The 25162-nt window shown below is 48.8% G+C and overlaps 1 protein-coding gene across 1 annotated transcript in view; it reads right to left on the bottom strand.

The window, feature by feature from the left end:
* Nucleotides 1-13171: 13171 nt before the first annotated feature.
* SLC25A20 (solute carrier family 25 member 20) overlaps nucleotides 13172-25162 on the bottom strand; it is an 85449-nt gene continuing 73458 nt past the window's right edge. The window contains exon 9 of the mRNA XM_082266594.1: nucleotides 13172-13436. Within this exon, the coding sequence (XP_082122720.1) occupies nucleotides 13374-13436 (63 nt within the window). The 3' untranslated portion in view covers nucleotides 13172-13373. The remainder of the gene's footprint in view (nucleotides 13437-25162) is intronic.

Raw genomic sequence — 25162 nt, 5'->3', positions numbered from 1 at the left:
GAGTTCGGGTGGCGCTACACAAAGAGTGCAGAGTTTGGGTGGCGTTACACAAAGAGTGCAGAGTTAGGGGGCGCTACACAAAGAGTGCAGAGTTCGGGGGCGCTACACATAGAGTGCAGAGTTCGGGTGGCGCTACACAGAGTGTAGAGTTCGGGGGTGCTACACAAAGAGTGCAGAGTTCGGGTGGCGCTACACAAAGAGTGCAGAGTTCGGGTGGCGCTACACAAAGAGTGTAGAGTTCGGGGGGCGCTACACAAAGAGTGCAGAGTTGGGGGGGGGGGCGCTACACAAAAAGTGCAGAGCTCAGACTTCTTCCACAGGTGCTTACCTCTGCATGCCCCATCCACATCTCACTTTCACCCCCTTTTCAGTTCTGAACTTTGCATGCAACCCCCTTCCCCCCCCCCCCTCCCTCCTCCTCCACTGCCCCCCCCTCCTCCTCCACTGCCCCATCTTCTTCCCACCTCCTTAAAAGCTCCACAGTCATTCACAGGTCTTGATTTTGTTGTATTGAAGCACTCAGTTGGCTCTAGTACCTCCCTGCATACCATAGTTGGCTCCCCCTCTCTCACTTGCAGCGGGGGGTCATCAAGTGGTGGTGTCGCCATCTCCCCTTTCCCCATCCCACTCAATGGGAGCCACTCAGGAGATCGGATCTGTGGGAGCCGTTGAGAGAAAAGCTGTCATTTGTAAGCATGGAAGCCGGCTTCTGTGTTTACAAGTAATAGTGGTGAGCGGGGAGCAGAGGGCCTGAGCCAGAGGTGGTGAAACCGAGTTCCAGCTGAAAAAAAGCCCTGGTCTTACCAGGATGGATAAATAAAGACTCAACTTCCCTGGGGAACATGCTGTTCCTGGCTCCCTCCAGTGCCAGACATGTGAACACATTTCTTCCTTGAGTGACGATAGCACTGAGTTTATACTATTTTACTAGATTTACTTTATATCCGTGGTCTCCAAACTGCAGGCCGGGGTCAATGTCCATAAAGACATGGATGAGCGAGTTTGGGGTGGAGGAACTTAACTGGCCTGCACAGAGTCCTGACCTCAACCCGATGGAACACCTTTGGGATGAATTAGAGCCAAGAATGCCTTCTCTGGCAATTTGTGTTACCAAGCAATTGAACAGTTGTACCTAATAAAGTGGCCGGTGAGTGTATATATAATTTATTTTTTTTTAGCGTTATATCATTTCTCAGCCCTGATGAAAGGGAAGTTTTGTGCTCCCAAAACACATTGGTTTCTATTTTTGTATTGGGTTAAATAAAACCATTTACTGAACTTATCTAACATTGTAGTGCTGTCATCCTTCCGATACCCTAGATCCATGGTTGCCAACTTATGAGCTAAAGGGGACCTTAAAAGCGACCCCTGACATGACCAAAGGCCGCACATAATGTTCAATGTATGTAATGCTGGAGAGGATTGTCAGAGACTGCAGGAGGGTCAGAGAGTGAGGACAGGATACATTGTTGGCTGGGGATTTGCCGCAAAAGACAATATGAAACTGGGAACGTTACATGAGACTTGTAGAGTAAGGTGACCAGATTTTTAAAATGAAATCCGGGGACATATATATATTTTTTTTCATTGGCAAATGGCACAGGACTGCATAATACAGAGCGCTGGGCACAGGACTGCATAATATACAGAGCGCTGGGCACAGGACTGCATAATACACAGAGCGCTGGGCACAGGACTGCATATTACACAGAGCGCTGGGCACAGGACTACATAATACACAGAGCACTGGGCACAGGACTGCATAATACACAGAGCGCTGGACACAGGAATGCATAATTCACAGAGCGCTGGGCACAGGACTGCATAATGCACAGAGCGCTGGGCACAGGACTGCATAATACACAGAGCGCTGGGCACAGGACTGCATAATACACAGAGCGCTGGGCACAGGACTGCATAATACACAGAGCGCTGGGCACAGGACTGCATAATACACAGAGGGCTGGGTACAGGACTACATAATACACAGAGCACTGGGAACAGGACTGCATAATACACAGAGGGCTGGGTACACGACTACATAATACACAGAGCACTGGGCAGAGGACTGCATATTACGCAGAGCGCTGGGCACAGGACTGCATAATACACAGAGCGCTGGGCAGAGGACTGCATAAAACACAGAGCGCAGGGCACAGGACTACATAATACACAGAGGGCTGGGCACAGGACTATATAATACACAGAGGGCTGGGCACAGGTTTGCATAATACACAGAGGGCTGGGTACAGGACTACATAATACACAGAGCACTGGGCAGAGGACTGCATATTACACAGAGCACTGGGCACAGGACTACATAATACACAGAGCGCTGGGCACAGGACTACATAATACACAGAGGGCTGGGCACAGGACTGCATAATACACAGAGGGCCGGGTATAGAACTACATAATACACAGAGCACTGGGAACAGGACTACATAATACACAAGAGGGCTGGGTACAGGACTACATAATACACAGAGCACTGGGCAGAGGACTGCATATTACACAGAGCACTGGGCACAGGACTACACAATACACAGAGTGCTGGGCACAGGACTACATAATACACAGAGGGCTGGGCACAGGACTGCATATTACACAGAGGGCTGGGCACAGGACTGCATAATACACAGAGGGCTGGGTATAGAACTACATAATACACAGAGCACTGGGAACAGGACTGCATAATACACAGAGGGCTGGGTACCGGACTACATAATACACAGAGCACTGGGCAAAGGACTGCATAATACACAGAGCGCTGGGCACAGGACTTTATAATACACAGAGCTCTGGGCACAGGACTACATAAAACACAGAGCTCTGGGCACAGGATTACATAATACATAGAGCACTGGGCACAGGACTACATAATACACAGGTTGCTGGGCACAGGACTACATAATACACAGGAGGGTGTTGGGCATAGAGTTCAGGGTTCAGAGGTTTGCTATGCACAGAGGACACTTCTGCCTCCACATCCATAGCTCACCTCTGCACCCTTCTCTCACAGATTATCTCTGCAGCCACCTCTTAGTCCTTCCCCCACAACAGCTAAACTCTCCATCTCTCCATGCAGCTGTATCAGCTCTGACCCCCACTGCCCTCACCTGTGTACAAACAGCATGGGATGCCCTGTCTACGTTAATCCGGCCCTGAATGCGGGGGACAAAACTGGGGACAGACTCAGTCCAGGGACTGTCCCCGGAAACCTGTGGTGTCTGTTCACCCTATAGTAGAGATCAATGCTATCACCCTAATCAATGTTCCCATTACAGGCTGCTGAGGTCCAAAGGGCACACATCACATACCAAAAGGCCGCAGGTTGGGCACGAGGGGCTCTACAGACTATTCCAGGGACATTTGTGAAACCCCGGGCAACAGAGAGCTATTTTAAAAAGGTTTCAATTTTATGGCCACTGCCAGAAAACGTGGACTTACAAAGGACTTACAAAGTTATGCCTCGTACACACGCAACGATTGTTGGCCGACCGATCGGTCGCCTTTTGTCCAGTGTTGTTGTGTTGGTTGGAATGTGCTCTAGACTGCACACAAATTTTTTCGGCCAACAAAAACCAACTTCAGAAGTGATGTCATGTGATGGTTAACTTTCCGTGTGTTTTTTCTTCTCTGAGCATGCCCAGTCTCGCTCATCTGATTTTTGTCTGCCGAAATCTGTACTGACTGACGAACAATCGGCCGTTCTGTTGACGGCCAACAAAAATTTTATAGCATGCACACCAGATTTTGTTCGGCCGAAAAGTCGCAGTCGGTTGTCGGAAGCATCATACTAACAAGCCGACAATCGGCCGATCGGACGTTGGCCGAAAATTCACGGCCAACAATCGTTGCGTGTGTACGAGGCATTATTTGCAAAATTTCTGCCAGGACTTCCAATGGCACCACGGCATTACCGCGGTAAAATCGCGGCTCAACCGTCTGTGAACCCCCGTGTGAAGGTTATCTTTACATAAATGCTCTCTTTTTGCAAATAATTAAAAAATGTGTTTTGTATTCACATGGAATTTTTTGCACTATTTTGCTTTTTTTGCAAGGTTGTTTTTTTTTTTGGGCATTATTGGGTCAGGAACAAAACATGAAATCCGCTGTGTTTGTCGCCTGCGGAGCTGCAGCCCTAAACTGTAATAATAAAATAAGAGTTGATGTGTGAAGAGAACAGATTGGGAATGCTAAACGAGAAACAATTGCAGATGATTTTGCTGCCTCTTTGTTGTATTTTACTTCAAATATACCTTTCCTCCCACCCACTCACACCTCCACAGCCGTCATATGAGTCAGCGGGAGAGGGTCAGGTGACTGATTCTCCAGAGGTAAGATGCTCCATTCTGGAGAGGAGTGCGGTGGCCAAATTATTTAAAGGGGCACCTAAACGTTATTTTAAATAAAAAAAAAAGTCAGTGGTGTAATTAATATAACCAGCATATGATTAAAAAAAAAAAAAAAAAATCTAAATCGCAACTGGATGGCATTTAGTTTGATAACTTTCTGTGCTCCATACACAATTGCCACTTTTTTTTTTTTGTATCTCACTGCTGCTGATCTACTTCAGCCTCTTTAAGCCACTTCCTGTCTACTGTCACTTATTCATTGCTCTGGACTGCCTTCCTGACAACAGCGACCATGACACCACAATGTGCCTTGTGGCCCCTTTTGGAGGTGCATGGGACAGGGTGACAACACAGAAGCACAATTAAGAGACAGTTGTCATCCCATAACAGGATGTGCCTGAACAGGGTCGTCAGGTTATATTTGATAGGTCTTTTACACCAGCGGCTGTATTGCATGCTTTACCGAAATGCACAGCAATGAATGTTAAACGCATTGGTGCAACAAGGCATCATTCCATTTGGATGGCACCCCAACACACATGCCAACTGCAGACCAGAACAGCGTGCGGTAATATGAAAAATGGTGCATGCACCAGTTTCTAGGCAGCACACAGACCTAGGTTAGGACCTCATAGTGACTACTGCAACTTTATTATTTTCCCATAATGACCACTCAAGCGTCATTTTTATCTCATAGAGACTGCTCCAACATCATTGGTTTTCCCTTAATGGCCACTCCAGTCTTATTTATTCCCATAGTGACCACTCCAGCTTCATTTATTCCCCTAGTGACCTCTCCAGCCTCATTTATTCCCCTAGTGACCTCTCCAGCCTCATTTATTGCCCTAGTGACCACTCCTGCCTCATTTATTCCCCTAGTGACCTCTCCAGCCTCATTTATTCCCCTAGTGACCAATCCTGCCTCCTTTATTTCCATAGTGACCTCTCCAGCCTCATTTATTCCCCTAGTGACCACTCCTGCCTCATTTATTCCCCTAGTGACCTCTCCAGCCTCATTTATTCCCTTAGTGACCACTCCTGCCTCATTTATTCCCATAGTGACCTCTCCAGCCTCATTTATTCCCCTAGTGACCACTCCTGCCTCATTTATTCCCATAGTGACCTCTCCAGCCTCATTTATTCCCCTAGTGACCACTCCTGCCTCATTTATTCCCATAGTGACCTCTCCAGCCTCATTTATTCCCCTAGTGACCTCTCCAGCCTCATTTATTCCCTTAGTGACCACTCCAGCCTCATTTATTTCCCTAGTGACCACTCCAGTCTCATGTATTCCCATAGTGACCTCTCCAGCCTCATTTATTTCCATAGTGACCTCTCCAGCCTCATTTATTCCCATAGTGACCTCTCCAGCCTCATGTATTCCCATAGTGACTTCTCCAGCCTAATTTATTCCCATAGTGACCACTCCACCTCACTTATTCCCATAGTGACCACTCCTGCCTCATTTATTCCCCTAGTGACCTCTCCAGCCTCATTTATTCCCTTAGTGACCACTCCAGCCTCGTTTATTCCCATAGTGACCACTCCAGCCTTATTTATTCCCATAGTGACCTCTCCAACCTCATTTATTCCCATAGTGGCCACTCCAGCATCATTTTCATCCCAGATTGACAACTGCAGCATCATTTTTCCTTAGTGACTAGTCCAGCATAAATTGTCCTCCATAGTGACCACTCCAGCATCCTTTTTATCCCATAGTGACCGTAGCATTTTTCCCATAGTTACCACTTTAGCATCATTCTTCTGCATAGTGTCTGTTTCAGCATTATTTTCCCCTATAGTGACCATCAGAGCCTCATTTTAACCCATAATGAACACTCCAACATAATTTTTCCTCATAGTAACCTTACTAGCATCATTTTTTGTCAGTGACCACTTCAACATCATTAATTCCCATGGAGCTCTCGCCAGCATATCCATTTCTTCGTAGTGACTACTGTAGTATAATTTTTCCCATAGTTACCACTCCTGCATCATTTATCCCAGAGTGACCACAATATCATAATTTTTATCCTGTAACGATCACTCCAGCCCATGTTGTTTTTCTTCATCGTGACCACTGCAGATTTTTTCCTCATAGTGACTAGTCCAGCATAATTTTCCCATAGTTACCACTTCAGAATCATTTTTCCCCATATTGACCACCCCAGCATCATATTCCTCTATAGTGACCCCTCCAGCATCATATTCCTACATAGTGACCCCTCCAGCATCATATTTCTCCATAGTGACCCCTCCAGCATCATATTCCTCCATAGTGACCCCTCCAGCATCATATTCCTACATAGTGACCACTCCAGCATCATATTCCTCCATAGTGACCCCTCCAGCATCATATTCCTCCATAGTGACCCCTCCAGCATCATATTCCTACATAGTGACCACTCCAGCATCATATTCCTCCATAGTGACCACTCCAGCATCATTTTTATCTCATAGTGACCACTCCAGCATCATTTGTATCCCTTAGTGACCACTGCAGCCTCATTTTCCCCTATAGTGACCATTCCATCACCACTGACCCCAATAGTAACGACTCCAGCATTATTTTTCTTCAACGTAACCATTCTAGCATCATTTTTTTTCCCCATAGTGACCACACAAGTATCATTTTTACCCATAGTTCCCTATAGTGACCATTTCAGATTTATGTTAACTCATGACCACTCCAACATCATTTTTCTTCACAGTAACCATATCATTTTTTTTTCTCTTAGTGATCACCCTAGCAGAATTTTACCCCATAGTGATCACCTCAGCATCATTATTTCCCATAGCGACCACCCCAGCCTATTTATTTCTTCATAGTGACCACTCCAGCTTCATATTCCTCCACAGTGACCCCTCCAGCATAATATTCCTACATAGTGACCACTCCAGCATCATTTTTTTCCCATAGTGACCACTCAAGTATAATTTTTATCCCATAGTTACCTATTCAGTATCATTTTTCTGCATCTTGCCTATTCTAGCATTATTTTTCCCTATAGTGACCATTCCAGCATCATAACCCATAGTGACCACTCCAACATCATCTTCTTCATAGTAACCATATGATCATTGTTTTCTCTCTTAGTGACCACCCTAGCAGAATTTTACCCCATAGTGATCACCTCAGCATCATTATTTCCCATAGCCACCACTTCAGCTTATTTATTTCTTCATAGTGACCACTCCAGCTTCATTCTATCCCATGCTGGCCACACCAGCATCATTCTTATCCCATAGTGACCACTCTTTCAAGGCCCATACACACTTGTGCCTTGTGGCAATGAGCACTAAAACATACACTGCCACAACGTATGGTGACACCCCCGCTCTGTGTACAGTGCCATGCTGTTCTTTGTGAATAGAACCCCAACGTACTATTGTAAAGTGCAATGCAGGATGCACAACAACACACATACCATGTATTGTGGTGCACGGTGTTGCTAAAAAATGTGTGTTTTTTTTCAATCCTTTGTGTTGCACTGGCAGCCCATTCATAATGAACAGGCTGGCGTAAAGCGGTAATAAAAACAAAATTAGGGTATTTATAACAGGAGAGACCCTAGTGGTCTTTTTGGTCTTAAATGCCTCTCCCGGCCTGTCAGCAGTAACCATGCAATTCCATGCAGCTGCATTTTTGGAAAAGGGCCTGGGACACTTCACCCGCGTTTCACACTGGTACAGCAGCCTATTCAACTGAATTAATTGCCCCCACAAATGTGCCTGCACAGACCCGCTACAGTGTGAACCTAGACTAAGGATTGAGACAAACCATTTAACACTGACAGGGGTGCTTACAATAACCAGCTACTTATTTATGCAAAGCTTTTAACCCAAAAGTAAAAAAACGGTTGCTGTAAACGCTTATAGAGTATACTGCCTGTCCCAACAAAGGGATAACATTTAGAAACTGCCCTCCTGCATTGTATGTTAAAGAGGTCTGTGTGGGGACAAAGAAACTGTGAGACTGTCTAGAAACTATTGAAATTGGCCATACCTTTTCCTATTTAACATTTATTTTTGGGTTATTAGCATTTTGCTGATAAAAGAAAAAAAAGTGTCAATAATGGTATGCTGCACTGCGTCCCATTGACTTCAATGCAAAAATGCCCCCTCCTGACTTCAATATAAAATGTAAAGGGACTGTACTAAGGATGTGGCACATCAAGGGAGGCCAATCATCGACCTTCTCCAACCTACTGACTTCAATGCAAAATCTCATCCCATTGACTTCATTGCAAAGTTGTGTCCCATTGACTTCAATGCAAAAATGCCCCCTACTGACTTCAATAGAAAATGTAAAGGGACTGTACTAAGGGATGTGGCACATCAAGGGAGGCAAATCATTGACCTTCTCCAACCTACTGACTTTAATGCAAAATCTCATCCAATTGACTTCAATACTAAATCATGGCCCATTGACTTCAATGCAAAAACGCCCCCTACTGACTTCAATATAAAATGTAAAGGGACTGTACTAAGGATGTGGCACATCAAGGGAGGCCAATCATTGAACTTCTGCAACCTACTGACTTCAATGCAAAATCGCATCCCATTGACTTCAATGCAAAATCGCGTCCCATTGACTTCAATGCAAAAACGCCCCCTACTGACTTCAATATAAAATGTAAAGGGACTGTACTAAGGGATGTGGCACATCAAGGGAGGCCAATCATTGACCTTCTCCAACCTACTGACTTCAATGCAAAAATCTCCCAGCGGATTGCATATGGCAGTGTGAACTGCCTGCGAGTCGGGTGCGATGCGGGAACCCGCAGTGGATGCGCAGGGTTCCGGCGTCGCACTAATGTGAACCGAGCCTTATGTATGAATGAGCCCTTTTTATTCTCATTGTTAGCACTTTAGAGTCTCCTCCTGTTCCTGGTTTCATGTTTATGTTCCTTGGTATTAACAGATAATTTCAGCAGGAAGATAAGAAGACAAGAGGCAATGGTTGTGATAGAATAGAGGTTTACTGCTGTTAATAATATAATCTGTATAAAAGAAAGTCTCCAATGCATGGGCCTCTCAGCAATTCATAACACCCCCCTGGGCCGGGGGGTCAGTCTGATATGTATAGGAACAGTTATGTAATAGTCTGCACAGAGTGTGAGATATTTAATCTGTTCAGCTGTATACGTTCGGCGCTCGCCTTGCTCGGGTTACCCCACCATACTGGAGCGAAGGAAGAATGTCTTCCCGCTGTGGGTGCTCAGTGCTATCGATGGCGGGGCCCAAATACAGCAAGCGTGCCAAAAATGCGGGGCCAAGTTCAGCTATTATTAATTATATAAGTAAACACTTTGCTGCAGGTTTCCAGGCATTTTGGGGCTGTTTTATAACATTGCTAAGGCTACTCTGTGATCAAAACGTACCCGTAGTCTCTTGTACACAAGCAGCATGCAGTCTTTGAATTAAAGTGGATCTTTCCGTAACTTCATGTCTGTATGAATTAATTCATGACGTCACATATAAAGCAACAGTATTATTTTTTCAAAACTAGCTCCGCCTTTTATTGTTAAAAACCGGTCCTTGAGCTCCATTCCAGTCAGTTTGCATAGGCGCAGATGATGTTAACTGGCAGAAGGAAGAATTTCATCAATCTCCTCTCCCCCTGTGATCAGTCTGCTGCAGGCAGGAGGAAGCATTTCCTCAATACCCCCCCCCCCATTAGTCTTCTGCAGGCAGGAGGAAGCATTTCCTCAATACCCCCCCCCCCCATTAGACTGCTGCAGGCAGCAGGAAGCATTTCCTCAATACCCCCCCGACCAGTCTGCTGCAGGCAGGAGGAAGCATTTCCGCAGTCTCCTCTCCCCCATTGACAAGTCTGATGCAGGCAGGAGGAAGCATTTCTTTAGTCTCACCCCCCTAATGACCAGTCTGATGCAGGCAGGAGGAAGTATATCATCCGTCTCCTCTACCACAGTGACCAGTCTGATGCAAAAAAGAGGAAACATTTCCTTAGTCTCCTATGCCTCTGTGATTAGTCTGATGCAGGCAGGAGGAAGCATTTATTTAGTCTCGCCCCCCCCCAATGACCAGTCTGATGCAGGCAGGAGGGAGTATATCATCCGTCTCCTTTCCCACAGTGACCAGCCTGATGCAGAAAAGAGGCAGCATTTCCTCAGTCTCCTATGCCTCTGTGATTAGTCTTATGCAGGCAGGAAGAAGCATTTCCTCAGTCTCCTATCCCCTGGTGATTAGTCTGATGCAGGCAGGAGGAAGCATTTCTTTAGTCTCGCCCACCTAATGACCAGTCTGATGCATGCAGGAGGAAGTATATTATCTGTCTCCTCTACCACAATGACCAGTCTGATGCAGAAAAGAGGAAGCCTTTCCTCAGTCTCCTCTCCCCTATTGACCAGTCTGATGCAGGCAGGAGGAAGCATTTCTTTAGTCTCATCTCCCCCAAGGACCAGTCTCCTATCCTCCCAGGATTAGTCTGATGCAGGCAGGAAGAAGTATTTCCTCAGTCGCCTATCCCCTGGTGATTAGTCTGATGCAGAAAAGAGAAAGCATTTCCTCAGTCTCCTCTCCCCCTGTGATTAGTCTGATGCAGGCAGGAAGAAGCATTTCCTCAGTCACCTATCCCTTCAGGGATTAGTCTGATGCAGGCAGGGTGAAGCATTTTCTCAGTCTCCTATCTCCCAGTTATTACTTTGATGCATGCAGGAGGAAGCATTTCCTTAGTCTCCCCTTTTTGCTTTCTGGTGTTCAGGGAATACGTCCCTGGGTGCATACAGTCCTGTGATTGATTTTGCTGGGCTCCAGGAAATGAACTTTGCCCTGCACCTGTGCTCCTTTTGGGTCCAAAATTCTGGGTTTTACACTATATGGGCCTATTTTTTTTTCATGACATGCCCTACTTTTGCTCAAGTGATGTCATCAGTGGGTCTATGAGCTTCTCAACACAATGCATGGCTGGTAGGAGGAGCTGGCAAGGTGCTGTACATAGCTTCCTGAAAACATCACGGCACCATGCCTCAAAACGCCTATCAAATGTCCTGATGTAAGCAGTGGGCTGGATCTTCATAGGAGTTCTGCAAATATCAGAATGTCTAGATTTATTGAATGGCAGTCTGAAAGAGTGGGCGTTCCTAGGAAGACTGCATCTAGGTAACGTGATGCTGAGCTTCTATGAAAGAAAAGGGGCAGGTTAGGGACAGTCAGACTAGGGAGGAACGAGCTAGATGATACCGATACGTCCTCAAGCCAGGTAATGAGACAGGCTTGGAATTGTTGCAGCTTCCAATGAGAAGCTCACAGTGTGCAGTGAAATCAAAGCAAGTCATTTCAGTCCAGGAGAGGAGTCGGTACAACCGTGCAAAACTGAAAAGAGGGCTGGAGTTTTTTTTTTTTTTACAATAAAATCATTGTTAGAAGTTCTAACTCTTCCCACACTTCACTATAAGCCCTGGTTCACACTGCTGCGACTTGGGTGCGATTTGTTATGCAACTTTGAACTCTCAAGTCACTGCAATGAAACCGTTCAAATAAGTGCGACTCAAGTCACTCCAACTTAGACAAAAGGCTCCTGCACTACTTTTGGTGCGACTTCGGCACGACTTGCATGGACTTCTGTTAAAGAAGTCGTATGCAAGCCATGGCAAAGTTACTCTGGGATGTCAGATTTAAAGTTGCGGCAGTGTGAACCAGGACATAATGATAAATGTGTTTTTGGTTTTTCATGGCCTTAAACAATACAGATGGGCCCTAATAAGCACAGGCCCAAAGAGTGCTTAAAGAGGCGGTAAACCGCCACAAAAATAAAAATAGTGCCCCCTGCAGGTTTAGGTCATAATGTACTAGTATGCACTGCATACTTGTGCATTATAACAGACTTACCTGTACACGGAGGCCTGCAGCGCAGCACTGTCACGGTTCCCCGGCGCTTCCATCTTCACCCGGCCTTCTTTCTGGGCTTGCAGGTCCCAGGCATATGAATGGCCAGGGCCACAATGACATCACTCCCACACATGTTTGCCGGAACCACGGCACAACCCTAAGCATTTCACAGCACACTGTTTTCCCTGAAAGCAGGCTGCTGTTTGCGTGCTCGCTGCCATGGTGTGCTTCAGGGACTTGGCAGGCAAGATGGCCGCCGTGGCCACGGCACCAGAGAGCTTTCTGCCAAGGGACCGGAGCAGAGCTTACTGGTTGAGATAGAAGCAGCCAGGATCGAGCCACAAGCCACAGAGTAAGGTAGCCATATCGCGAGCTCAAATGACGGTGATATGTGCTGTCAGGATTATGGTAGATAAGGCAGGAACGGAGCTCATAAGCTGTGCGTCCTCTCCACTTCGCATTCCGGCGACCATCTTGCCACAGCGGCCATCTTGCCTGCCAAGTCCCTGAAGCACACCATGGCAGCGAGCATGCAAACAGCAGCCTGCTTTCAGGGAATACAGTGTGCTGTGAAATGCTGAGGGTTGTGCCGTGTTTCCGGCTAGCATGTGTGGGAGTGATGTCATTGTGGCCCTGCCCATTCATATGCCTGGGACCTGCGAGCCCAGAAAGAAGGTCTTATGCCCTAAAAGCAAAGTGTCACTGCGCATGAGCAGGTGACGTCACCAGCTGTTGCCAATCTGAAAATTTCCTAAACAGTACACATTTAAGAGATCGTCTATGTACCCACAGGTAAGCCTGATGGTAAGCTTACCTGTGGATACAAGTTAAAAAAATAAGCGTTTACTACCACTTTAAGGTGAAGTCAGCAGCAATAAGGTATTTTACTGATTTATAAGATAATAAAATTGTTAAGATCTATTGCAGTTCATATAAAAAAATATGAGCAGCTAAACTCATTTCACATGAAAATCATCAACATTCATTTTTTTTTCAAGTTTTTGTTTCCGCCATTGGCAAGAATGGCTTGTAGATTAGAAGAGCCACGCCCCCTACAGGGTGGGACGTGTGTAAGGCAAGGTGTTTTTTCATTGACTGAGAGGTGTTCCGGCACTGCGGTCATCGCGTACACAAGTCAGCGATCTTCTTTTGCGGTGGCTTTCACAAGCTTGGCACTGCCCAGTTTAGGAACTTCATGGCGACTTCAAATCCTAAGAAGCAAGCCTGGGGAAAGAAAACAGAAGGGAGGACAAGCTTAGTAATTAAACCGTTTTACTTTACAAACCTTTTCAATTAAGACCTACTGATTGAGAAAGCAATGAGAGCGGGATTAAAAAAGTCTGCTCAAACATGGAAATCCGTTAATCCAGATTATCAGCAGTCACTGGGGGCTGGTTTAGAAAGCACTAATGATTTTTCAGACTCTGATCATGTTCTCCATGCTTACTTCTACTGCCATGTATTTAAATGTTCGGAAAGCAGCACACGTACTTTGGGATGTGTAAAACCCTGGAGGAGTGCTCACAAGAATTCACTTTTCTTTTTTTTTTTTAATTGGCCAGCTACAGCAGGGGTCACTAAACATTCTAAAAAAAAAAAATAATAATAAACAAAAGGGCCAGTTTACCTGTCTTCCATACTCTAGTAAAAAAACATGTCCTGTCAACAGTAGGCGAAAGGAACAGTGGCCCATCATTCGGAACTGGTGGGGGAGAAACAATGCCCCATCGTCGGGACTAGAAGGGGGGGGGGTGAGAGGAACAGTGCCCCATCATTGGGACTAAGGGGGGGGGGAGGAACAGTGCCCCATCGTCAGAACTGGGGGGGGGGGGGGGAAGAGGAACAGTGCCCCGTCGTCAGGACTAGGGAGACAACGACAATACACCATTATCGGGACTGGGGGGGGGGGGGGGGAAGAACAGTGCCTCATCATCAGGACTGGGGGGGGGAGCAGTGCCCCATCATCGGGACTGGGGGGGGGGGGGGGAACGGTGCCCTAACATCTGGACTAGGGAGGAGGGGGCGGTGCCCCATCATCGGGACTAGGACGGGGGGGAGGAACGATGCCCCATCATCTGGACTAGGAAGGGGAGGGGGGGGGGAGGAGGAGGAACGGTGCCCCATCATCAGGACTGGGGGGGGGTAACAGTGCCCCATCATTGGGACCAGGAGGGGGGGGGGGGGGGACAGTGCCCCATCGTCGGGACTAGGGGGGGGGGGGGGGAGAGGAGGAACAGTGCCCCATCGTCGGGACTAGGGGGGGAGAGGAGGAACAGTGCCTCAACGTTGCCACTAGGGGGAGGAATAATGGGATTTTTTATTTACTTACCGTAAAATCCATTTCTCTGATTTTTATTGACTGACACAGCTCCTGTCAGTCCCAGGGGGGTATAATCCCTCTTCTAGCTATAGTCCCTGCTAATGTATATGTAAAGCGCTGCGTAAATTGATAGCGCTATACAAGTACCTGAAATAATAATAATAGTCACTCAGTTTTGTCACAAGCAGTGTCAGGAGAATTATAACTCCACAGAGGGGTGGGTGCTGTGTCCGTCAATGAACATCAGAGAAATGGGTTTTGCAGTAAGTTAAAAATCCCATTTTCTCTTTCGTTCGTTGACGGACACAGCTCCTGTCATTCTTGACCAGTGGGACGTCCCAAAGCAGTGTCAAACGTGAGGGGGGGGGGGGGGGGGACAGCAAAGAATTCCCAAGGCTAAACAGTAGCCAACCAGGCGACAGGGGCTCAACCAAAACAACTAGAGCCCACTTGAAAAAAAAAAAAAAAAAAAACAACAAGAGGACCTGATCCTCTTTGAGGGTGTATTAACAGCAGTCTGCAAAACCTTGCGGCCAAAGGAAGCATCCACAGATGCCAACACATCCACTATATAAAATGTAAGAGTGAGCACCGACGACTAGGTGGCGGCCTTGCAAACCTGCGTCACTGGCGCTTGATGACGGAAGGCCCAGGAGGCACTAAGCGCCCAGGTAGAGTGCGCCTTGACAGGGAAAGGAGGAACCTGACCCCTGATGGACTAGGCCTGAACCAAAGTCTGTCTGATCCCTCTGGAAATGGTCGCAGAGGAAGCGGAAAACCCTATGCGAGATCCATCAGTGAGCACAAATAGAGAGTGACTTCCTGAAAGACTCCCTAACTGCCAGGTACACCCAAATTGCCCAGACCACATCCAAGGCAATTTCCTTCAGCTATTTAAGCCTGGGACACAGAGAAGGTAACACAATATCTTCATTCAAATGAAAGTCAGAGACCACCTTAGGAAGGAATGACAGACAGGGGCGAAGCACCACCTCATCCTTGTAAATCACCAAGGTATGCATCAGGGAGTGTGTGGCCAAAGTTTGTTGGCAGAAGACCACCAAAACCGATACCTGGTCCTTGATGGTACTCAAGGCCAAATTCTGTTTAACCCCCCGTTGAAGGAACGTTAAGATCCGAGCCACGAGGAGTGAGGATGAACTCCAAGAAGACTCACCACGCAATGTACATCTTGCACGAGGTAGATTTCCTAGTTTTTAACAATGTAGGAATCACTAACGCAGACAAACCCCTATCCTTTAGCACCTGGCGTTCAACAGCCAAGCCGTCAAAGCCAGCAACGGTAAAGCAGGATGGAAGATTGGTCCTTGGGACAGCAGATCCTCCCTAAAAGGAAGCTTCCAAGGTACGTTGGCGACCAGCCGCACTAGATTGGCGTACCAGGCCTGGCGAGGATAGTCCGGTGCCACTAGGATGACCGGAATCCCTTCTGCCATTATCCTGCGTAGTAGTCTGGGCAGAAGCTTGAGAGGAGGGAAGGCATAGATCAGACGATACTGACCCCACAGAGCCACCAGCGTGTCTGCCAGAGGATCCCTTGACCGAGCCACAAACCTCTGCACCTTTCTGTTGAGCAAGGACACCAACAGATCCACCTTGGGGATGCCCCACCAGAGACACAACTGATGAAACACCTCCAGATGAAGGGACCACTCCCCTTGGTCCAACGCCTGCTGACTGACGTAATCCGCCTGCCAGTTTTCCACCCCGGGAATGTGTACGATGAAGAGGGCTGGAACAAACCGTTCGGTCCACCTTAAATTAAAAAGCTGGCTACCTCCAGAGCTGCCAGGACACTTCTTATGCCCCCCTGGTGATTGACATAAGCCATGACCGTGGCATTGTCCGATTGAATGCGCACTTGACATCCCTGAAGACGATCCGTCCAATGTTCCAGGCACAGTCTGATCGCTCGTAGTTCCAAGACATTGATCAGTAGTCTGGACTCTTCCAGTGTCCAGATCCCCTGAGCAGAATTTTTGCCCAGGACACCTCCCCAGCCAGACAGGCTGGCATCCGTCGTGATCATTGTCCAATACAAGGGGAGGAAAGGATTTGCCCAGCCGAAGCGCCGGAGAACATCAGGGACTCTTTCGTTCCCCGACTCAGCCGGATCTGATTGTCCAGAGACTGCTGATTCTTGTCCCATTTGCTCAGAATCTCCCTTTGCAGGGACCTCGTATGGAACTGTGCAAACGGAACCACCTCAAAGGTAGACAACCATCAGGCCCAGCACCCGCACGCAGTGGCGTAGCGTGGGGGGTGCAGGGGGGGCCGGCCGCACCGGGCGCAACATCTGGGGGGGCGCATCCGCAGTGTCACTCTGTCTGTCTGACTCTGACATACACAGTTCACACACTGTCTGCGGCTGCCTCCATCTTTAGGCTGGGAGATGTCCAGCGTGGCCGCCCTATGGCTGAAAATGGCAGGTCGGGGCTGGACTGTGCCTCAACTGTCCATTGGTCTAGGGTGGGGTGGCATTACAAGCCAAGCCCCGTCTATGCCGCCTCTCCTCACTGCTCAGTCAGTTTAGCAGCGAGTGAGTCAGCAGCCTGGCGCTGTCACAGAGTGGGGTTTTTTTCTTTTTAATCACCTGATTAGAGCCAGACGCTCTAATAGGCTTCAAAAAAGGGTGGACCTAGGGCGCAGAGCAGTGCGACCCGAGCCCACCCATTGTGTGACAATAGCGAATGATAATTCGCTATTGTCACACAGATCCTCCTCCTGGCCAATCAGGAAGTGGGTCCGAGACCCGCTTCCTGATTGGCCGGAAGGCGAAGTCATGCCATTGGTGGAGGAGGAGGCGGGAGGACTCGAGGAGATGCGGGGAACTGAGGAGAAGCTGCCGTTGCAGGTAAGTCTCTCTGCATTGAAGGGGGCATGCTGGTCTGTCTGCATTGAAAGGGGGCACGCTGGTCATTCTGCATTGAATGGGGGCACGCTGGTCACTCTGCATTGAATGGGGGCACGCTGGTCATTCTGCATTGAATGGGGGCACGCTGGTCACTCTGCATTGAATGTGGGCACGCTGGTAATTCTGCATTGAAAGGGGACACGCTGGTCATTCTGCATTGAAAGGGGGCGCGCTGGTCATTCTGCATTGAAAGGGGGCGCGCTGGTCATTCTGCATTGAAAGGGGGCACGCTGGTCTCTCTGCATTGAATGGGGGCATGCTGCTCATTCTGCATTGAAAGGGGGCACGCTGGTCTGTCTGCAATGAAGGGGGGCAAGCTGGTCATTCTGCATTGAAAGGGGGCACGCTGGTCTCTCTGCAATGAAAGGGGGCACGCTGGTCACTCTGCATTGAAAGGGGGCACGCTGGTCACTCTGCATTGAAAGGGGGCACGCTGGTCACTCTGCATTGAAAGGGGGCACGCTGGTCACTCTGCATTGAAAGGGGGCACGCTGGTCATTCTGCATTGAAAGGGGGCACGCTGGTCATTCTGCATTGAAAGGGGGCACGCTGGTCATTCTGCAATGACAGGGGGCACGCTGGTCATTCTGCATTGAAAGGGGGCACGCTGGTCATTCTGCATTGAAAGGGGGCACACTGGTCATTCTGCATTGAAAGGGGGCATGCTGGTCATTCTGCATTTAAAGGGGGCACACTGGTCACTTTGCACTGAAAGGGGACACGCTGGTCACTCTGCATTGAAAGGGGGCACGCTGGTCTCTCTGCATTGAAAGGGGGCATGCTGGTGTCTCTGCATTGAAAGGGGGCACGCTGGTCATTCTGCATTGAATGGGGGCACGCTGGTCTCTCTGCATTGAAAGGGGGCATGCTGGTCTCTCTGCATTGAAAGGGGGCACGCTGGTCATTCAAACTTTTATTTAGATGCATTTTACTTTAATTACATCAGTATTTTCATAACAAACAATACATGTGCTTAGGGGGTAAGGGTTTCTTTAACTAATCTAGTGGAAGAGACTCAAGTGCTAAAATCCTGCGTGTTAGGGGGCGCAAATTACTTGCCTTGCCCCGGGTGCTGACAACCCACGCTACGCCACTGCCCGCACGCAAGTCCGGAGGGATGACCATCTGCTGGAAGGCAGGAGACGAATTGCAGCCTGCAGTTTCTGGAGTTTGTCCAGAGGAAGGAACAATCTGGCTAAGGCAGAGTCCAGAGTCAGACCCAGATAGTCCAGCTTTGTGGACGGAACCAGAGCAGACTTCTGAAAATTTAGAATCCAGCTGAACTCCCTCAGAGTTCGTATGGTGAACCCCAGGTTTTCTACCAGAGCAGAAGGCGACTCCGCTCGCAGAAGGTGGTCGTCCAAGAAGCCCAGTACTGCGATCCCCCGCTGATGTAACAATGCTAGCACTGGGACCAACACTTTCGTGAAGACCTGAGGAGCAGCGGCGAGACCAAAGGGTGACGCCATAGACGGATAAAGCTCATCTCCTACGGCATACTGGAGGAATCGCTGGTGACCGGAACACATTGGAATGTGAAGGTAGGCATCCTTTATTTCGAGGCAAGAAAATCCCCCTGATGCAAGGATGCCACAACCGTGCAAATGGGACTCCATTCTGAACTTCTGCACCCCCACAAAGCAGTTCAGCACCTTGACGTCCAGAATTGAATGCACCTTGCCTTCCTTCCTGGTAACTGTAAACAGGTTTGAGTAAAACCCCTGTAAACACTCCGATGCCGAAACCCGGACAATCACCCCCTTGGAGTAACAAGCCTTGCACCTCCCCAAAAAGACCCTGTAAGCAGGCCGGGGACAGGCGCAAGTTGGAAGGAAAGAAGCTTTCCGGAGGGTAAGAATGAAACTCGATCTTGTAGCCTGACCGTATGACTTTGTGGACCCACTTGTCTTGTACCAGGGAAGTCCACTGGTTCGGAAACCAGCGAAGACATCCCCCCCACCCCAGATACGGGTGAGGGTGCACCTTCATACTGAAGGAGCCTTGTCCGCGGGTCTGGAAAAGCCCGCTCTCGACTTGCCAGACCAAGTTCACTTGGATCCACCGGAGGAGGCCCTGAAAAGCTTTGTACCTTTATTAGTCGCCCCTGAGCCAAGAAGGATGGCCCACGTCTACAATGACACCTTTAATGTAGTCATCCAGGGTAGCCCCAAACAGGCAATGCCCTTATACAGGGAAATCAGTCGAGGCCTTTTTAGAAGTCTGGTCCGCAGACCAGCATTTGAGCCCAAAAAATACACCCTTAGGGCCACTCCCGAAACACAGAGCCTAGCAACTAGGGGAGCCGCATCCAATGAGGCATCACAGATAAACTGCAGCCCCTGGACCAACTGGTCCGCCAGCTTAGCAAAGGCAGGAGGGAGCTGCTCCCCCTCCAGGTCACGGCGTAAAAGCTTAACCCACTCGGTCAGAGTTTGCAACACCAGGGCAATGGTGAATACCGGCCTCAGTGCCGAGCCAGCCACAGTGTACATATTGCGGGCCACAGCCTCTGCCTTCCTGTTAGCCGGGTCCTTAAAGGCCAGAGACTCCTCAACCAGAATCATGGTTGCCTTGTTCAATCTGGAAACCAGAGGGTCCACCACTGGTGGAACAGTCCACTTTTTAAGAAGGGACTCCTCATAAGGGTAATGTATAGCAAAGGTCATGTTTTGGTCGTTCCCACTCTTTAGCGACAAATCTGTCAAAATAGGAGGGGGAAAGGAAAGACCTTTGCTGCTCTGGATGGCTTGTGAGTGCCAAAAGGGAACCGACACCTCCAGTCTGATGAAGGGAGCTCGACTCCCGAAACACGTTAGCGGTCCTATCTACAAGGACATGTTCCATTCCATGTGTGGTGGATTCTTGGAATACGATTTTAACACTCTTCTTGTCTGAGTATGCATTTGGCATTTTATTAAAAATTTTATAAACGGTGACTACGGGTAATTCACTAGGTGTTTGCGCCTCCTTTTTCTTTTCTTTCATGAACCGACACCTCCGTCGCAGCTTTAGATGCATCCTCCATCTTTAAGGTCTCACGCACAGATACAATCAGTGTATCCACCAGCGCCTTTTTTTTTTTTTTGGCGCGGCTACAGGGGTGGCGGAACCATCTGAGAACTCAGGATCTGAGGAGACATATGGGGAAGGCGGGGGGCGCTTTTTGCTAGCCCGTCGCCCAAAAACCACCCCCACCCAGAAAACAAAGGACTCCAGGACCACCATCAATGCATCAATGGATGTTACGACCCGGAGGGTAGCTTCTGAGGGAGGGGGGGGGGGGGAGAAATCAGGTGGGGAAATGTGCTCCAAAGACTCCATGAGTCAATAGGGGGACCCCACAAAAAAGGGTGTTTAAAAAAAAAAAAAAAGGGACACCCCCACTGCTCCGGCAGCACCACCTGGTCACCAGTAACAAAGCACCAATCAATCCTCAGCAGAGAGGGAAGAGGACCCCACCAGACTCACAGGCACCTGCAGCCATGAAGATAATCTGCACTTCACGTGCAGCTATCAGGAAATGAAATGATCCAGCAGTAAGCACCAGGGGATGAGGAGGGGCTCCCAGCACCGAAATCGCTGCCCAGAGGGCTCCACTGTCATGGGCGCCGCTGTTTGGACGCCGGACTGCACCAACATGGCCACCGTGCATTAAGCGCACAGACTACAGCAAAATGACAGCCCCGGCGGCACCACGAGGCTCCCAGGAGGGATCCCTAGGCTTCAGAAAACTGCACAGGCAGGAAGGGGGGCTCTGGCAGGAGCCCCCACCAGGTACTGCCCTCCCCCAACAGCAGATTGCCCGGTTGCATACCCCCTCCCCATTGCCAGCACAGCACCTTGCCCCCACCCCAGGAGGTGGACAAGACCACCCCACAGCCCCAGAATAAGTGAAGGATGGAGGGGCAAGATGGCCCACAGGGACCACCAGACCGATTAGGAGGGGAACCCGGGGGTCCGACAGTCCCATGGAGGAGCCCATGTCTACCCCAAAACCCTCCAGGGGAAGCAGTTACTTAGCATACCAGGAACCAGACGGACACCGGTCCAGATAGAACCTACTCTCCATCTAAATGGGGGGCTGTCGGCCAGGAGGAACGCTGCGACTCTAGCCGAGACCAGGTCATATGCGACCTAACGAGGAGTTGAACCCGCAGGCCAGCCCTCATCCGGTGGGGCTATGTCATGGCCGACCTAGCGCGGAGCTGGAGGTCAGACTAGGGCGACCACTGGATCTAGATTATTAAGCCCGTCTCCCAGTCTAGCAGTTGATTGTAGATCTCACAAGGAAAAAAAATAAAAAATCTAAAAAGATAAAATTGCTAGGACCAGAGATCCCAGCAAGGAACTAGGTCCCTACTCCTGACTAGGCAGAAAAAAAAAAAAAAAAAAATGAGTACCTTTAGCAGAGAGGGGCAGTATACCCCTGGGACTGCCCATAGGCATAGCCAGACTTTTTTTCTGCCTAGTGTTCTACTCCTCTAGGGGGCAGTATAACCCAAGTGATTAAGAAGATCAGGAGCTGTGTCTGTCAATGAACGAAAGAGAAAAGTAATTTTTATTCTTCACTGATGGGCGCTGATTAAGCGGTACCGATGGGCGCTGATTAAGCGGTACCGATGGGCGCTGATTAAGTGGCACCGACGGGCGCTGATTAAGCGGCACCGACGGGCACTGATTAAGCGGCACTGATAAACAGTGCCCTGATGATCAGTGTAAACAATGTGCCGACAAGCCTTGCTGGTTATCGGCTCTCTTTCTCACACAGACACAGCGTGTGTGGAAAGGACTTCTGATAACTGGCACCTCAGTTTACATGTGATCTGCTGTGATTAGACACTGTCCAAAGAACACAGCGATCACAGAGTGAGTCCGATTCACGGCCCAGGGGGCGCACAGGAGCTGGGGTTCTGGGAGGACGTCCATGGACTGCACTGTAGCAGTCTTTCAGCTATAGCACAGACAGGAAGTGGTTAAAGTGGAAGTTCAGGCAAAACCTAGCTAACGCTAAACCAACTCTCTGCCACATTCTCAACCCAATCTATGTAACCCTGTAAAGCAAAAATTGCCATACTTACCTATTCTGCAGCCGGTCCGGTCCCAGCATCAGCTGTCAGCGGCGGCTTCAGTGTGTAGGCGGGTGTAGGAGAGGCAGCCAACAACAGAAGCCCCATAGTAACTCTATGGGTAATGTCACTTCCCAGGCATTTCACAGCGGTTGTCGGTCCCCCTCCTGCACACAGCTTCCGCCACTAGAAACCGGGCTCCAGAATACGCAAGTGCAGCGATTTTTGTTTTACAGGGTTAGACTAGGTTTAGATTGTGGCAGAGAGCAGGTTTAGAGTTAGTTTGTTTTTGACTGGACTTACACTTTAAAGAGATACTGCTATCTTGCCCATGAAGGAGCTAGTTATACTCTTCTTACCAGAGCTTTGTGCATTTTATGCTCCCACTGCAGCCGGCACCACAATCCAAAAGGCTGGATTCCAGGGGAAGCAGTGATGTCACTCCCCACAGTCATGTGACAGTGTTTCTGTATAACAATTGGCAGGTAATGTCACCAAATGCGATAGAGGCAGCGTTCGAAATGGAGAGTTGACATAGCAAGTATATCAGGTGCAGGGAGGGAGGGGGGGGGGGCTTTGGGTTTGTGCTGATGGTGTTACTTGCAATGTGTGAAAAGCTGGCATTGTATAGAATGCCAAGGAAATCTCAATATTGTGTGACGTGAAATGTCTGTCATTTTATCCACTTCCCGCCCGCCCTATAGCAGATTGACGGCGGGAATGTGGTTGTATTATCCTGACCGGACGTCATATGACGGGGGGCGCAGAGCGGCGATCGGTGATGCGAGGTGTCAGCCTGACACCCTGCATCTCCGATCTCGGTAAAGAGCCTACTGACGTAGGCTCTTTACCATGTGACCAGCCATGTCCAATCACGGCTGGTCATAGTAAACAGGAATTGCCGTTGATCGGCTTTCCTTAGTTCGTGCCTGACGAGTAAAAGGAGCGCCGATCGGCGGCTCCCCTGACAGGGGGGGGGGTCGGCACTGGTAATCAGATCATTGATTACCAGTGCAGACCCTCGGGGGGGGGGGGGGGGTGCCACTAGAACCACCAGGGATGCCCACCCATGACCCCAGGGATGCCCTCCATGACCCCAGGGATGCCCACTATGGCCACCAGGGATGGAAATCAGAGCTTGGGGAGCCCACCATTGCCCTCCCCATCAGTGCTGCCCACCAGTGCCCTCCCTATCAGTGCTGCCCACCAGTACCCATCACTGCCATCTATCAGTGTCGACCACCAGTGCCCATTATTTCCCACCAGTGCCGCCTATCAGAGCCCATTAGTGCCGATAAGTGCCGCCTATCAGTGCCCAGCAGTGCCGCCTCATCAGTGCTACCCCATCAGTGCCACCCCATCAGTGCCACCCCATCAGTGCCACCCCATCAGTGCAGGAAAAAACGTATTTATTTACAAAATTGTATAACATAAACAAAAAAACTTTTTTTTTCTTCAAACTTTTCGGTCTTCTTTTATTTGTTTAGCAAAAAGGAAAAAACCCATAGGTGATCAAATACCACCAAAAGAAAGCTCTATTTGAGGGGGGAAAATGACATAAATTTGGTTTAGGTACAGTGTTGCATGACCGCGCAATTGTCATTCAAAATGCAACAGCGCTAAAAGGGGAAAATTGGCCTGGGCAGGAAGGGGGTGAAAGTGCCCGGTATTGAAGTGGTTAATATTCAATATACCTTCCCTAGGCATTGTATATAAGACCTAGACCAATCTTTCTCAACCTTTTCAACACAGAGGAACCCTTGAAATACATTTCCAGTTTCAGGAAACCCCTGCTAAAAATGCTCTATCTGCAACTCATGATACATTAGTGTGACAGTCAGTGGGAAGAATGCTCCTTACACTTGTGGTCATTGGGAAGAATTCTCCCCTTACATATAGCTAAAATGATGAATGGTGTCAGTGGGAACTTTCCTGAGGCAGAAATTGCTCAAGGAACCCCCAGCAACCTCTGGAAGAACCCTTGAATTCCATGGAACCCTGGTTGAGAAACCCTGACATAAACATTATACAGAGCGACAAGCGCTATTAATGCGAAGTATAAAAAGAGCCAAGAAAAAGCCTTTATTGGAAAAAAAAAAAGACGTACATAAGAATGTAGGAAGAAATACAAAGTACAGGACTACAGAGAAAAAGACCAACATTGACCTGTTTGTTGCATTGAGGAAAGCTAGTATTTTCTACATTGCCAGTTTGCCTTTTGGCGTTGCATAGAATGCCCAGGAAAGGTCTGCAGTATTAAGCGTTTCATACTTTGACGTCCCATTTTCCGCATTCTACAGAATTCCTAGGCATTCTATACAAGACCTACCGTATATACTCGAGTATAAGCCGACCCGAGTATAAGCCGAGGCCCCTACTTTTACCACAAAAAGATGGGAAAAATGATTGACTCGAGTATAAGCCTAGGGTGAGAATGCAGGGTGGCGGGCATGGTACAGGAGAATGCAGGGTGGCTGGCATGGTACAGGAGAATGCAGGGTGGCTGGCATGGTACAGGAGAATGCAGGGTGGCTGGCATGGTACAGGAGAATGCAGGGTGGCTGGCATGGTACAGGAGAATGCAGGGTGGCTGGCATGGTACAGGAGAATGCAGGGTGGCTGGCATGGT

This window comes from Pelophylax lessonae (genome assembly GCF_965119305.1).
Source record: "Pelophylax lessonae genome assembly, chromosome: 8".
NCBI lineage: Eukaryota > Metazoa > Chordata > Amphibia > Anura > Ranidae > Pelophylax > Pelophylax lessonae.
This window is presented reverse-complemented; position numbering and strand designations above follow the sequence as displayed.